The following is a 13,257-nucleotide window of genomic DNA, read 5'->3' on the forward strand; positions in this document are numbered from 1 at the left end:
CTCGTTATCAGTGATGTCCAACCCCAATGTCCACCCAAACACTGACCTACACCCATGGTAAATCCTAATTAAATGCAGGGAAGACTCTTCATATAACTTTTTGCCTTCAGAGCTATTCATTATATTCTGTTCTAACTGGTCTCTAGACCGACTCAGTGTCCCCAATCTATGTTATAGACAAGACCAGGATTCATTCCCTTCTCTTCATGGTCTGTGTACATAGGTATGATCAGAGGAATGCGTGGACGCCCAGTCAGGAGTCAGTCACCCTGCACTAGAATAGTCTCTGGAGACGACAGAGCAGATCCAAGTAACCACAGAACTCAAACTACGTCTAGTAGATCCAGATCATCTCAGGAAGAGGCTGAAGGAGGATAAACCAGAAAAAAAATTATTTTTACCTGTAAAATCTTATTTCTGAAGCCTTGGTGGATGTTGGGATTATGGGTATGGTGGGGATTGGAGGACCCAGGCATCATGGAGTTAACTTCTGGAGTTAGGCTCCTCCTACCCTATTCCCCCTGTCCTCAGGAACTAGCAAAACTTAACAAGCTGAGTTACTGGTGTAGGAGAGAAGACCACGCAGAGGAACACGCACCGAGCACAAGCATAACACTCCCCTGACTGTGTCCAAAGCTAGCAGAACTCTGCCCAGACAGAGGTGTAAGGGCAGGTGCCCAGCATCCAACATGGTTTCAGAGAAAAGGATTTTACAGGTAAGACAGTCTTATTTTTTACTTTCAGCCCATGGTGGATTCTGGGACGTCACAAAGCTGTCCCTTTATGGGTGGGAACGTTCCTGAGCTGTACTGAAGACCCCTTAGCTGAAAGCAGCATCTGCTGAGGCAAAGGTGTCAAAATGATAGAATTTGATGAACATATGCACAGAAGCCCACGTGGATGCTCTGCAGGAAACACTGGTGGGTGGTGCCCACGAAGCACCAACAGACCAAGTGGAGAAGGCCTTCACTGAAACTGGCACCACTTTCCCCACCAACAGATTGGCCTGGCAAATGGCGAGACACAACTAGTGAGCCAAGGCCTGTTTTGAGGCAGGCCAGACCATCTTATGTACATCATAAAGTAGGAAGACTCAGGTTTGCTCAAGGAGTGGTCAAACACACATAAATACGCAGGGCCCTGACCACAACCAACGTCTCCAAAGAATCAAGAGACTGAAGAAGAAAGTTCTCGAGAGAAAACTGGTACAAAAAATTTCCTTGTTCATCACAACCATAGGCAGATATCCTGTCTATTTAGTAATACCACTCTGTCCTCATGGAACACCAAAAAGGGTGAATGATGAGAGAGGGCCCCTAAGTTCGAATCTCTACGAGCAGAGGACATGGTAAAAAAAAAAAAAAATCTTCCATGTGATCCATAGAATCCAATGGCTCAAAATGGAGCTCCCTGAAGTTGAAGGACTAGTGACAAATCCCACGGATGCATCAATGGATGCACCAGAGGTATGAATCATGAAAGAAGCTTCCACTTGTCATTGAAACAACATAGAGATGGTTGACACCTGGACCTTCAAGGAGGAACAATGAAGGCCCAAGTCCAAACCACTTAGCAGGAACGCCAGAACACTGGAGAGTCGATAGACCTTTGGGTTATAGCATTTGAAGAGCGCCATTGGAAGTACCGTTGCCAAACCGTATGAAAAATAGTTTGACTGATCTGAGGTGACAATTCTCTCACTCCTAAGATTGAACACTCAACAGCCACCCCTTCAAAATCAATTTTATGAGATCCTGGTGATGACAAAGTCCATGAGACTATAGGTCCCGCCAAAGTGGGAGACGGTTTGGAGGGGTCACCGACAGTCTTAGAAGGTCCACGTACCAGGATCTTCTTGGACAATCTAGAGCCACCCGAATGGTGGTCACATCTCATTTTTCAGCCGATCCAATACTCGTATAAGAATAGCAATGAGAGGAAAGCTATATACCATTTGGAATGGCCAAGGTGCTGAGAGGCCATCCAAAAGGCATACTGCTGGATCCCTGGGTCCAAGAGCTGTACATGTGTAGCTGCCTGGAGGCCATTAGGTCCACAAGAGGATGACCCCAGCATTTTGTCAAGAGATAAAATACCTCTGGGTGAAGCTCAAGATGCTTTGGAGACTGCACTAGCAGAAGGGGGGTCACCCAGATATGGTAGAACACAAGTTCCTAGTACGTGAAGTTGGGCAGCCATCACCTTTGTGAAGACTCACTGCGCTGTGCACAGCCTTGAACTGGTAATGCCTGTCTCTCACCATAAAGCAAAGAAATACTGGTGATATTGACAAATGGAAATGTGGAGATAGGCGTCCTGAATGCTAAGAATGCCATGAAGTCTCCTAGTTATAGAGTCAGAAGAATGGATCAAAGAGGCTCCATTCTGAATTTGGGTAATCTCAGCAACAGGTTGCGCTGTCTCAGGTTGCGAATGCTGTGGAAAGACCCACTGGGCTTCCACACCAAGAAAAAATGTGAAGAGAAACCTTGTCCGTGATGAGAAGGGGGGACAGGGGTGATCATTGCAGTCGGCAGAAGGGAAGAAATGGCGGACAGAAGGGAAGAAGCCTTGGCGGCATCTGGCAGGCAGACCGGTGGTAACAAATTGGTTAGAATAAAAAATTAAAGGTTGTAGTCGAAAAATACCATGTCTAACACCCAGGAATTGTTTGTGGAGGTCTGTTATACATTGTCAGTCCAGGAACCGACCACCCACCCTGGAAACCCCCGGGGTTGGACTTCCAGCATTAGAAAAACAGCTTGTCATCTGGCTAAAGGGCCTGACGGTTACCAAACCTGGCTTGATGAGGCTTTGATTTTTGGGTTTTCGGGAAGGATGACTGGAGCCTTTAGTCAATAAGCACTAGGTCGACACAAGCAAAACGTTGACATTGAAATGAGAGACACAGGAAAACGTCAGCATGCTTTTTTCACCGTTTTGGTATCTATGTCAACATGGACCCCGTAAAAGTTTTAAATACACATGCGGGTCCTTCCCGGTAATAAGGGTGATTCCAGTGGAGATGGCTTAATCCAATCAGGGCTGGGACTCCCCTCAACCAATCAGCTCATCCCTGATTGGATGTAGCCGTCTCCACTAGAATTACCCCAAGTATTGAAGAGGCCCGCATGTGTGTGCAGCTCCTCAAGTCCGGATGTCGGGCAATTTTTTTTTTTAATCCCCTGAACACTTAACTGGAGAAAAGGTTCCACCAGTGGGGAAGACTGGCAAGGTGAGTATATGTATATTTGTATGTATGAATGTGTGTATGGATGTATTAGTGTTCATTCAAGAACCCGCCAACTTTGAAAACCCATGCAGTTCCTCTTCCCTGCCTGGGGTGTCGCTGTCTGCTGCAGTGCTTCTACCACAGTGTGGTCTGTATATCAGCACTGATATGCAAACCAGATATAACTAGAAATAGCACGGCAGACAGCGACAACCCAGGCAGGGAAGAGGAACTGCATGGGTTTTCAAAGTTGGCGGGTGCTAGAATGAACACTAATGTATGATATTAAAGTTGTGGTTCTCCAAGAACCTACATGGGGGGGGGGGGGGGGAGCTTGCCGGGACCTGGATAATTGCGGAAGTAGTACCGATATTTAAAAAAGGAAAAAGCAATGACCCAGCAAGTGTGATCTTAAAGCCAATCGTAGGGAAATGGTTTGAGGGAATTTTAAAAGATGGTATCCAAGAATACCTATAAATGAATCATATAATCACTAGTCATCAACATGGGTTTGTAAAGAATCATTCATGCCAAACTAACCCAATACATTTTATGAGGAAATTAGCAGAAACCTAGACATTGGCAATGCTGTAGATGAGGTATTCCTGGATTTTGCAAAGGCATTCGACACTGAGGCACATACAAAGATGGAGAGCAGAGGGTGGTGGTAAACGGTGCATTTTCCAGTTGGAGACCAGTACTAAGTGAAGTATCACAGGCTTCGGTGTTACGGCCTCTTCTATTTAACATTCATTAATGATATAGAGGATGGGATTGTAAGTAGAATCTCAATTTTTGCAAATAACACAAAAATGTGCAGGGTGGTTAGATTGGTTGAGGATGTCAACATTCTCCAGTGGGACTTAGATAAACTTGACGAATGGACTGATACATGAGGTACAATGTAGATAAATGTAAGGTTATGCATCTCAGAGGACAGAACCAGTGTGCAACTTATACAAACGGAGGAGAATTGGGCAAATCAGAATTGGAAAAGGACCTAGGAGTCCAAATTGACATTGAACTAGGGTACAGTGCTCAGTGTCATGGTGCGGCCACAAAGGCCAACAGGATACCAGCCTGTATAAGAAGGGGCATGGAAACAGAAGACAATGTAATTATACCTCTGTACAGGGCACTGGTTAGACCTCCCTTGGTATTTGGAGTGCAATTCTGGTCCCCACATTCTTTACATATACACATATATCAGGGGGGGCAATATTGTATACTATCAGGCAACCTCTTTACTCTGAGGTCGGACACTAGGACACGTGGGCATGCACTCAGACTAGAGGAGAGAAGATTCCGTACCCTTAGAAGGAAAGGGTTATTTACGGTCAGGGCAGGTAAAGGTATGGACACTCTCCCAGGAAAGGTGGTGATAGCAGACACATTGAACACATATAAAATAAGGTTGGACAAACATCTACTGGAACAGAACATCCAGGGGTACAAATAATCACTATTTAGCCATAGTTGGAACAGGCGGTAATACTAAAATGGGGATATCACATCTAGTCCATTCCACCTAACAGCTCCTGTATAAGGATGAACTGGATGGATGCAATTCTGTTTTGTAACCTCTACTATTATGTTACTATGTAGTCCGACAGCACAACCTGGTGTTGTTGTTGTTATTGTACACCAATAAATAAACATGGCCCCCACTGCCCAGGGGGACCGGGGACAGCCTCTGGCTTCAGCCCTGGACAGGTGAAGCCTGGGAAGAGCCCTTTATTCAGGTGGTCCCCACTCGCACAGGGACCTTGTCCATGGGGTGATGCTCTGACCAGGGGAACTTATATAAAGTGTCCCCCCGCTGTTACATCATTCTACTAGCTGTTGGAGCCCGGTGCTGGTTACAAAATACAGGGGACTCCTACTCTATTTGTTCCCCATATTACTGGAACCAGGACCTTTACAAGAGCCCAGTGCTGGATTCTTAAATGTGGCAGGACCCCCTCACTTTTGATGTTTTTAATGTGAAAACATCCGAATACAATGTTTTGGAAATGCGATATATTTGTCACGGCAAAACGTACAATTGTTACCGCAGATCACTCACTATTACATATGTGATTTGCAGACGCACTTATGGCCATTTATTAACCAAAATAATTACACCCTATTACTTCTCGCCCATTGTCCTCATTACTCTGCACTGACAGAGGAGAGTGTAGTAGAGGAAGACTGTAGTGACAGAACAAGAAGAATAGGAATCTACAACACTAAAAAAGTGATATAAGTGAGATTCCAAAGAAGAAAAAGGAGCACTCACAATTCACACACTGCAAACTCACACTCAAAATAACAGATGGGAAAAACTATTCCGCAGCCGACTAGTATGGCAACCTAAACACCTAGAACATTTGCCAGAGGGCAACAGGGAGAATAGAGAATAACAAGTGTGGCTTGGATCTAAAATAATTTTAGTAGCCTTAACTTTACCCCTTTTTGCACTCACCTGTGCTGGTATCTGTAGGGATTTCCTCCTCCTTACGCTGCTGGTCACCCTTCACATCCGTCTCTTCTCCTCCCTCTGTATCTTCTACCTTATTATCAGTCACATCCGTCTCTTCTCCCCCTGTATCTTCTAAATTATTATCAGTCACATTCGTCTCTTCTTCTCCCTCTGTAACTTCTTCCTTAATATCAGTCACATTCATCTCTACTTCTTCCTCTGTATCTTCTGCCTTATTGTCACTCACATCCGTCTCTTCTTCTCCCTCTGTATCTTCTACCTTAATATCAGTCACATCCGTCTCTTCTCCATCTGCTTCTTCTTCCTTAATATCAGTCACATCCATCTCTTCTTCTTCTTCTGTATCTTCTACCTTATTATCACTCACATCCGTCTCTTCTTCTCCGTCTGTATCTTCTTCCTTATTATCAGTCACATACGTCTCGTCTTCTCCGTCTGTATCTTCTTCCTTATTATCAGTCACATCCGTCTGTTCTTCTCCCTCTGTAGCTTCTTTCTTATTATCAGTCACATCCGTCTCTTCTTCTCCCTCTGTATCTTCTGCCTTACTATCAGTCACATATGTCTCGTCTCCTAGATTTTCGGACATTAGATCAGCCAGATCTCCCTAAATAACCCAGAAAACAATAAAATATCGAAGTCTGATGAAATTAATTAAAATAGAACATTGGTAAATAATGTCCCATTCCCAGCAGTCACCTCTCCGGTCACATCCCCCGGTGTTACTGTATAATGTCCCATTCCCAGCAGTCACCTCTCCGGTCACATCCCCCGGTGTTACTGTATAATGTCCCATTCCCAGCAGTCACCTCTCCGGTCACATCCCCCGGTGTTACCGTATAATGTCCTATTCCCAGCAGTCACCTCTCCGGTTACATCTCCTGGTGTTACTGTATAATGTCCCATTCCCAGCAGTCACCTCTCCGGTCACATCCCCCAGTGTTACTGTATAACGTCCCATTCCCAGCAGTCACCTCTCCGGTCACATCCCCCAGTGTTACTGTATAACGTCCCATTCCCAGCAGTCACGTCTCCGGTCACATCCCCCAGTGTTACTGTATAACGTCCCATTCCCAGCAGTCACCTCTCCGGTCACATCCCCCAGTGTTACTGTATAATGGCCCATTCCCAGCAGCCACCTCTCCGTTCACATCCTCCGGTGTCACTGTATAATGTCCCATTCCCAGCAATCACCTCTCCGGTCACATCCCCCGGTGTTACTGTATAATATCCCATTCCCAGCAGTCACCTCTCCGGCCACATCCCTCAGTGTTACAGTATAATGTCCCATTCCCAGCATTCACCTCTCTGGTCACATCCCCCGGTGTTACTGTATAATGCCCCATTCCCAGCAGCCACCTCTCCGGTCACATCCTCCGGTGTTACTGTATAATGTCCCATTCCCAGCAGTCACCTCTCCAGTCACATCCCCGGTGTTACTGTATAATGGCCCATTCCCAGCAGCCACATCATCCTGTGTTACTGTATAATGTCCCATTCCCAGCAGTCACCTCTCCGGTCACATCGCCCCGGTGTTACTGTATAATATCCCATTCCCAGTAATCACCTCTCCTGTCACATCCCTCATTGTTACTGTATAATGTCCCATTCCCAGCATTCACCTCTCCGTTCACATCCCCCGGTGTTACTGTATAATGCCCCATTCCCAGCAGCCACCTCTCCGGTCACATCCTCCGGTGTTACTGTATAATGTCCCATTCCCAGCAGTCACCTCTCTGGTCATATCCCCCGGTGTTACTGTATAATGGCCCCATTCCCAGCAGCCACCTCTCCGGTCACATCATCCGGTGTTACTGTATAATGTCCCATTCCCAGCAGTCCCCTCTCCGGTCACATCCCCCGGTGTTACTGTATAATATCCCATTCCCAGCAGTCACCTCTCTGGTCACATCACCCGGTGTTACTGTATACCGTCCCATTCCCAGCAGTCACCTCTCCCTTCACATCCCCCGGTGTTAATGTATAACGTCCCATTCCCAGCAGTCACCTCTCCGATCACATCCTCAGTGTTACTGCATAACGTCCCATTCCCAGCAGTCACCTCTCCAGTCATATCCCCTCAGTGTTACTGTATAATGTCCCATTCCCAGCAGCCACCTCTCCGGTCACAAACCCGGTGTTACTGTATAACGTCCCATTCCCAGCAGTCACCTTTCCGGTCACATCCCCCCATTGTTACTGTATAATGCCCCATTCCCAGCAGTCACCTCTCCGGTCATATCCTCTGGTGTTACTGTTTAATGTCCCATTCCAGGCAGTCACCTCTCCGGTCACATCCCCCGGTGTTTCTGTAGAACGTCCCATTCCCCGCCGTCACCTCTCTGGTCACATCCCCCGATGTTACTGTATAACGTCCAATTCCCAGCAGTCACCTCTCCTGTTATCTCCCCCCCCATGTTACTGCATAACGTCCTTTCCCAGCAGTCACCTCTCCGATCACATCCTCGGTGTTACTGTATAATGTCCCATTCCCAGCAGTCACCTCTCCGGTCACATCCCCCGGTGTTACTGTATAACGTCCCATTCCCAGCAGTCACCTCTCCGGTCACATTCCCCAGTGGTACTGTATAATGTCCCGTTCCCAGCAGTCACCTCTCCGGTCACATCCCACGTTGTAACTGTATCACGCCCCATTCCCAGCAGTCACCTCTCCGGTCACAACCCCCGGTGTTACTGTATAATATCCCATTCCCAGCAGTCACCTCTCTGGTCACAACCCCGGTGTTACTGTATTAATGTCCCATTCCCAGCAGTCACCTCTCCGGTCACAAACCCTGGTGTTACTTTATAATGCCCCATTCCCAGTAGTCACCTATCTGGTCACATCCCCCGCTGTTACTGTATAACGTCCCATTCCAAGCAGTCACCTCTCCGGTCATATCCCCTGGTGTTACTGTATAATGTGCCATTCCCAGCAGTCACCTCTACGGTCACATCCCCCCCGGTGTTACTTTATATCGTCCCATTCCCAGCAGTCACCTCTCTGGTCACATCCCCCCGGTGTTACTGTATAACGTCCCATTCCCAGCAATCACCTCTCCGGTCACAACCCCCGGTGTTACTGTATAATGCCCCATTCCCAGCAGCCACCTCCCCGGTGTTACTGTATAATGTTCCATTCCCAGCAGTCACCTCTCCGGTCACATCCCCCGGTGTTACTGTATAATGCCCCATTCCCAGCAATCACCTCTCCGGTCACATTCCCCAGTGGTACTGTATAACGTCCCATTCCCAGCAGTCACCTCTCCGGTCACATCCCCTGGTGTCGCTGTAGAACATCCCATTCCCAGCAGTCACCTCTCCGGTCACATCCCCCGGTGTTACTGTATAATGCCCCATTCCCAGCAGTCACCTCTCTGGTCACATACCCCGGTATTACTGTATACCGTCAAATTCCCAGCAGTCACCTCTCCGGTCATATCCCCTCAATGTTACTGTATAATGTCCCATTCTCAGTAGCCACCTCTCCAGTCACAAACCCGGTGTTACTGTATAACGTCCCATTCCCAGGAGTCACCTTTCCGGTCACATCCCCCGGTGTTACTGTATAATGTCCCATTCCCAGCAGTCACCTCTCCGGTCACATCCCCGGTGTTACTGTATAACGTCCCATTCCCAGCAGTCACCTCTCCGGTCACATTCCCCAGTGGTACTGTATAACGTCCCATTCCCAGCAGTCACCTCTCCGGTCACATCCCCTGGTGTTGCTGTAGAACATCCCATTCCCAGCAGTCACCTCTCCGGTCACATCCCCCGGTGTTACTGTATAATGTCCCCATTCCCAGCAGCCACCTCTCCGGTCACATCCCCTGGTGTTACTGTATAATGTCCCATTCCCAGCAGTCACCTCTCCGGTCACATCCCCCGGTGTTACTGTATAATGTCCCATTCCCAGCAGTCATCTCTCCAGTCACATCCCCCCGGTGTTACTGTATAATGTCCCATTCCCAGCAGTCACCTCTCCGGTCACATTCCCCGGTGTTGCTGTAGAACATCCCATTCCCCGCCGTCACCTCTCTGGTCACATCCCCCGGTGTTACTGTATAACGTCCAATTCCCAGCAGTCACCTCTCCTGTTATCTCCCCCCCCATGTTACTGTATAACGTCCTTTCCCAGCAGTCACCTCTCCGATCACATCCTCGGTGTTACTGCATAATGTCCCATTCCCAGCAGTCACCTCTCCTGTCACAACCCCCGGTGTTACTGTATAATGTTCCATTCCCAGCAGCCACCTCTCCGGTCACATCCCCCGGTGTTACTGTATAATGTCCCGTTCCCAGCAGTCACCTCTCCGGTCACATCCCACGTTGTAACTGTATCACGCCCCATTCCCAGCAGTCACCTCTCCGGTCACAACCCCCGGTGTTACTGTATAATATCCCATTCCCAGCAGTCACCTCTCTGGTCACAACCCCGGTGTTACTGTATTAATGTCCCATTCCCAGCAGTCACCTCTCCGGTCACAAACCCTGGTGTTACTTTATAATGCCCCATTCCCAGTAGTCACCTATCTGGTCACATCCCCCGCTGTTACTGTATAACGTCCCATTCCAAGCAGTCACCTCTCCGGTCATATCCCCTGGTGTTACTGTATAATGTGCCATTCCCAGCAGTCACCTCTACGGTCACATCCCCCCCGGTGTTACTTTATATCGTCCCATTCCCAGCAGTCACCTCTCTGGTCACATCCCCCCGGTGTTACTGTATAACGTCCCATTCCCAGCAATCACCTCTCCGGTCACAACCCCCGGTGTTACTGTATAATGCCCCATTCCCAGCAGCCACCTCCCCGGTGTTACTGTATAATGTTCCATTCCCAGCAGTCACCTCTCCGGTCACATCCCCCGGTGTTACTGTATAATGCCCCATTCCCAGCAATCACCTCTCCGGTCACATCCCCCGGTGTTGCTGTATAACGTCCATTCCCCGCCGTCACCTCTCCGGTCACATCCCCCCCATGTTACTGTATAACGTCCCATTCTCAGCAATCACCTCTCCGGTCACAACCCCCGGTGTTACTGTATAATGCCCCATTCCCAGCAGCCACCTCCCCGGTGTTACTGTATAATGTTCCATTCCCAGCAGTCACCTCTCCGGTCACATCCCCCGGTGTTACTGTATAATGCCCCATTCCCAGCAGTCACCTCTCTGGTCACATCCCCTGGTGTTACTGTATAACGCCCCATTCCCAGCAGTCACCTCTCCTGTTATCTCCCCCAGTGTTACTGTATAACGTCCCATTCCCAGCAGTCACCTCTCCGGTCACATCCCCCGGTGTAACTTTATATCGTCCCCATTCCCAGCAGTCACCTCTCTGGTCACATCCCCCCGGTGTTACTGTATAACGTCCCATTCCCAGCAGTCACCTCTCCGGTCACATCCCCCCCAATGTTACTTTATAACGTCCCATTCCCAGCAGTCACCTCTCTGGTCACATTCCCCCGGTGTTCCTGTATAACGTCCCATTCCCAGCAGTCACCTCTCTGGTCACATTCCCCCGGCGTTGCTGTATAACGTCCCATTCCCAGCAGTCACCTCTCTGGTCACATCCCCTGGTGTTACTGTATAACGTCCCATTCCCAGCAGTCACCTCTCCGGTCACATCCCCCGGTGTTACTGTATAACGTCCCATTCCCAGCAGTCATCTCTCCAGTCACATCCCCCCGGTGTTACTGTATAATGTCCCATTCCCAGCAGACACCTCTCCAGGCACATCCCCCCGGTGTTACTGTATAACGTCCCATTCCCAGCAGTCACCTCTCCGGTCACATCCCCCAGTGTTACTTTATATCGTCCCATTCGTCACCTCTCTGGTCACATCCTCCCGGTGTTACTGTATAACGTCCCATTCCCAGCAGTAACCTCTCCGGTCACATCCCCCCCGGTGTTACTTTATATCGTCCCATTCCCAGCAGTCACCTCTCTGGTCACATTCCCCCGGTGTTACTGTATAACGTCCCATTCCAGGCAGTTACCTCTCCGGTCACATCCCCCGGTGTTGCTGTAGAACGTCCCATTCCCCGCCGTCACCTCTCTGGTCACATCCCCCGATGATACTGTATAACGTCCAATTCCCCGCCGTCACCTCTCTGGTCACATCCCCCGATGATACTGTATAACGTCCCATTCCCAGCAGTCACCTCTCCGATCACATCATCGGTGTTACTGTATAACGTCCCATTCCCAGCAGTCACCTCTCCCTTCACATCCCCCGGTGTTACTGTATAAAGTCCAATTCCCAGCAGTCACCTCTCCGGTCACATCCCTTGGTGTTACTGTATAATGTCCCATTCCCAGCAGTCACCTCTCCGGTCACATCCCCCAGTGTTACTGTATAATGTCCCAGTCCCAGCAGTCACCTCTCCAGTCACATCCCCCAGTGTTACTGTATAATGTCCCATTCTAAGCAGTCACCTCTCTGGTCACATCCCCCGGTGTTACTGTATACCGTCCCATTCCCAGCAGTCACCTCTCCCTTCACATCCCCTGGTGTTACTGTATAAAGTCCCATTCCCAGCAGTCACGTCTCCGATCACATCCTCGGTGTTACTGCATAACATCCCATTCCCAGCAGCCACCTCTCCAGTCACAAACCCGGTGTTACTGTATAACGTCCCATTCCCAGCAGTCACCTCTCCTGTTATCTCCCCCCCATGTTACTGTATAACGTCCTTTCCCAGCAGTCACCTCTCAGATCACATCCTCGGTGTTACTGCACCATAACGTCCCATTCCCAGCAGTCACCTCTTTGGTCACATCCCCCGGTGTTACTGTATGATGTCCCATTCCCAGCAATCACCTCTCAGGTCACATCCAATGGTGTTACTGTATAATGACCCATTCCCAGCAGTCACCTCTCCAGTCACATCCCCCCGGTGTTACTGTATAACGTCCCATTCCCAGCAGTCACCTCTCCGGTCGCATCCCCCAGTGTTACTGTATTAACGTCCCATTTCCAGCAGTCACCTCTCCGGTCACAACCCCCGGTGTTACTGTATAATGTTCCATTCGCAGCAGTCACCTCTCCGGTCACATCCCCCCGTGTTACTGTATAACGTCCAATTCCCAGCAGTCACCTCTCCTGTTATCACCCCCCCCATGTTACTGTATAACGTCCTTTCCCAGCAGTCACCTCTCAGATCACATCCCCCAGTGTTACTGTATAATGTCCCATTCCCAGCAGTCACCTCTCCGATCACATCCCCCAGTGTTACTGTATAATGTCCCATTCCCAGCAGTCACCTCTCCGGTCACATCCCCCAGTGTTACTGTATAACGTCCCATTCCCAGCAGTCACCTCTCCGGTCACATCCCCCGGTGTTACTGTATAATGTCCCATTCCCAGCAGTCACATCCCCCGGTGTTACTGTATTAATGTCCCATTCCCAGCAGTCACCTCTCCGATCACATCCCCCAGTATTACTGTATTAATGTCCCATTCCCAGCAGTCACCTCTCCGGTCACAACCCCTGGTGTTACTTTATAATGCCCCATTCCCAGCAATCACCTCTCCGGTCACAT

At 49.1% G+C, this 13,257-nt stretch overlaps 1 protein-coding gene across 3 annotated transcripts in view; it reads right to left on the reverse strand.

The window, feature by feature from the left end:
- The window catches only part of LOC146010013 (uncharacterized), a 38,246-nt gene that overhangs the window by 2,966 nt on the left and 22,023 nt on the right, over window positions 1-13,257 (reverse strand). For 2 of the 3 annotated variants that reach the window (XM_083150780.1, XM_083150781.1), the window contains exon 4: window positions 5,697-6,321. In XM_083150780.1, coding sequence (XP_083006906.1) covers window positions 5,697-6,321 — 625 coding nt within the window. The remainder of the gene's footprint in view (window positions 1-5,696; window positions 6,322-13,257) is intronic. The other variant, XM_083150782.1, reaches the window with a different exon arrangement.

The sequence above is a fragment of the Crinia signifera genome, chromosome 6, assembly GCF_055691185.1.
Source record: "Crinia signifera chromosome 6, ASM5569118v1, whole genome shotgun sequence".
Classification (NCBI taxonomy): Eukaryota; Metazoa; Chordata; class Amphibia; order Anura; family Myobatrachidae; genus Crinia; species Crinia signifera.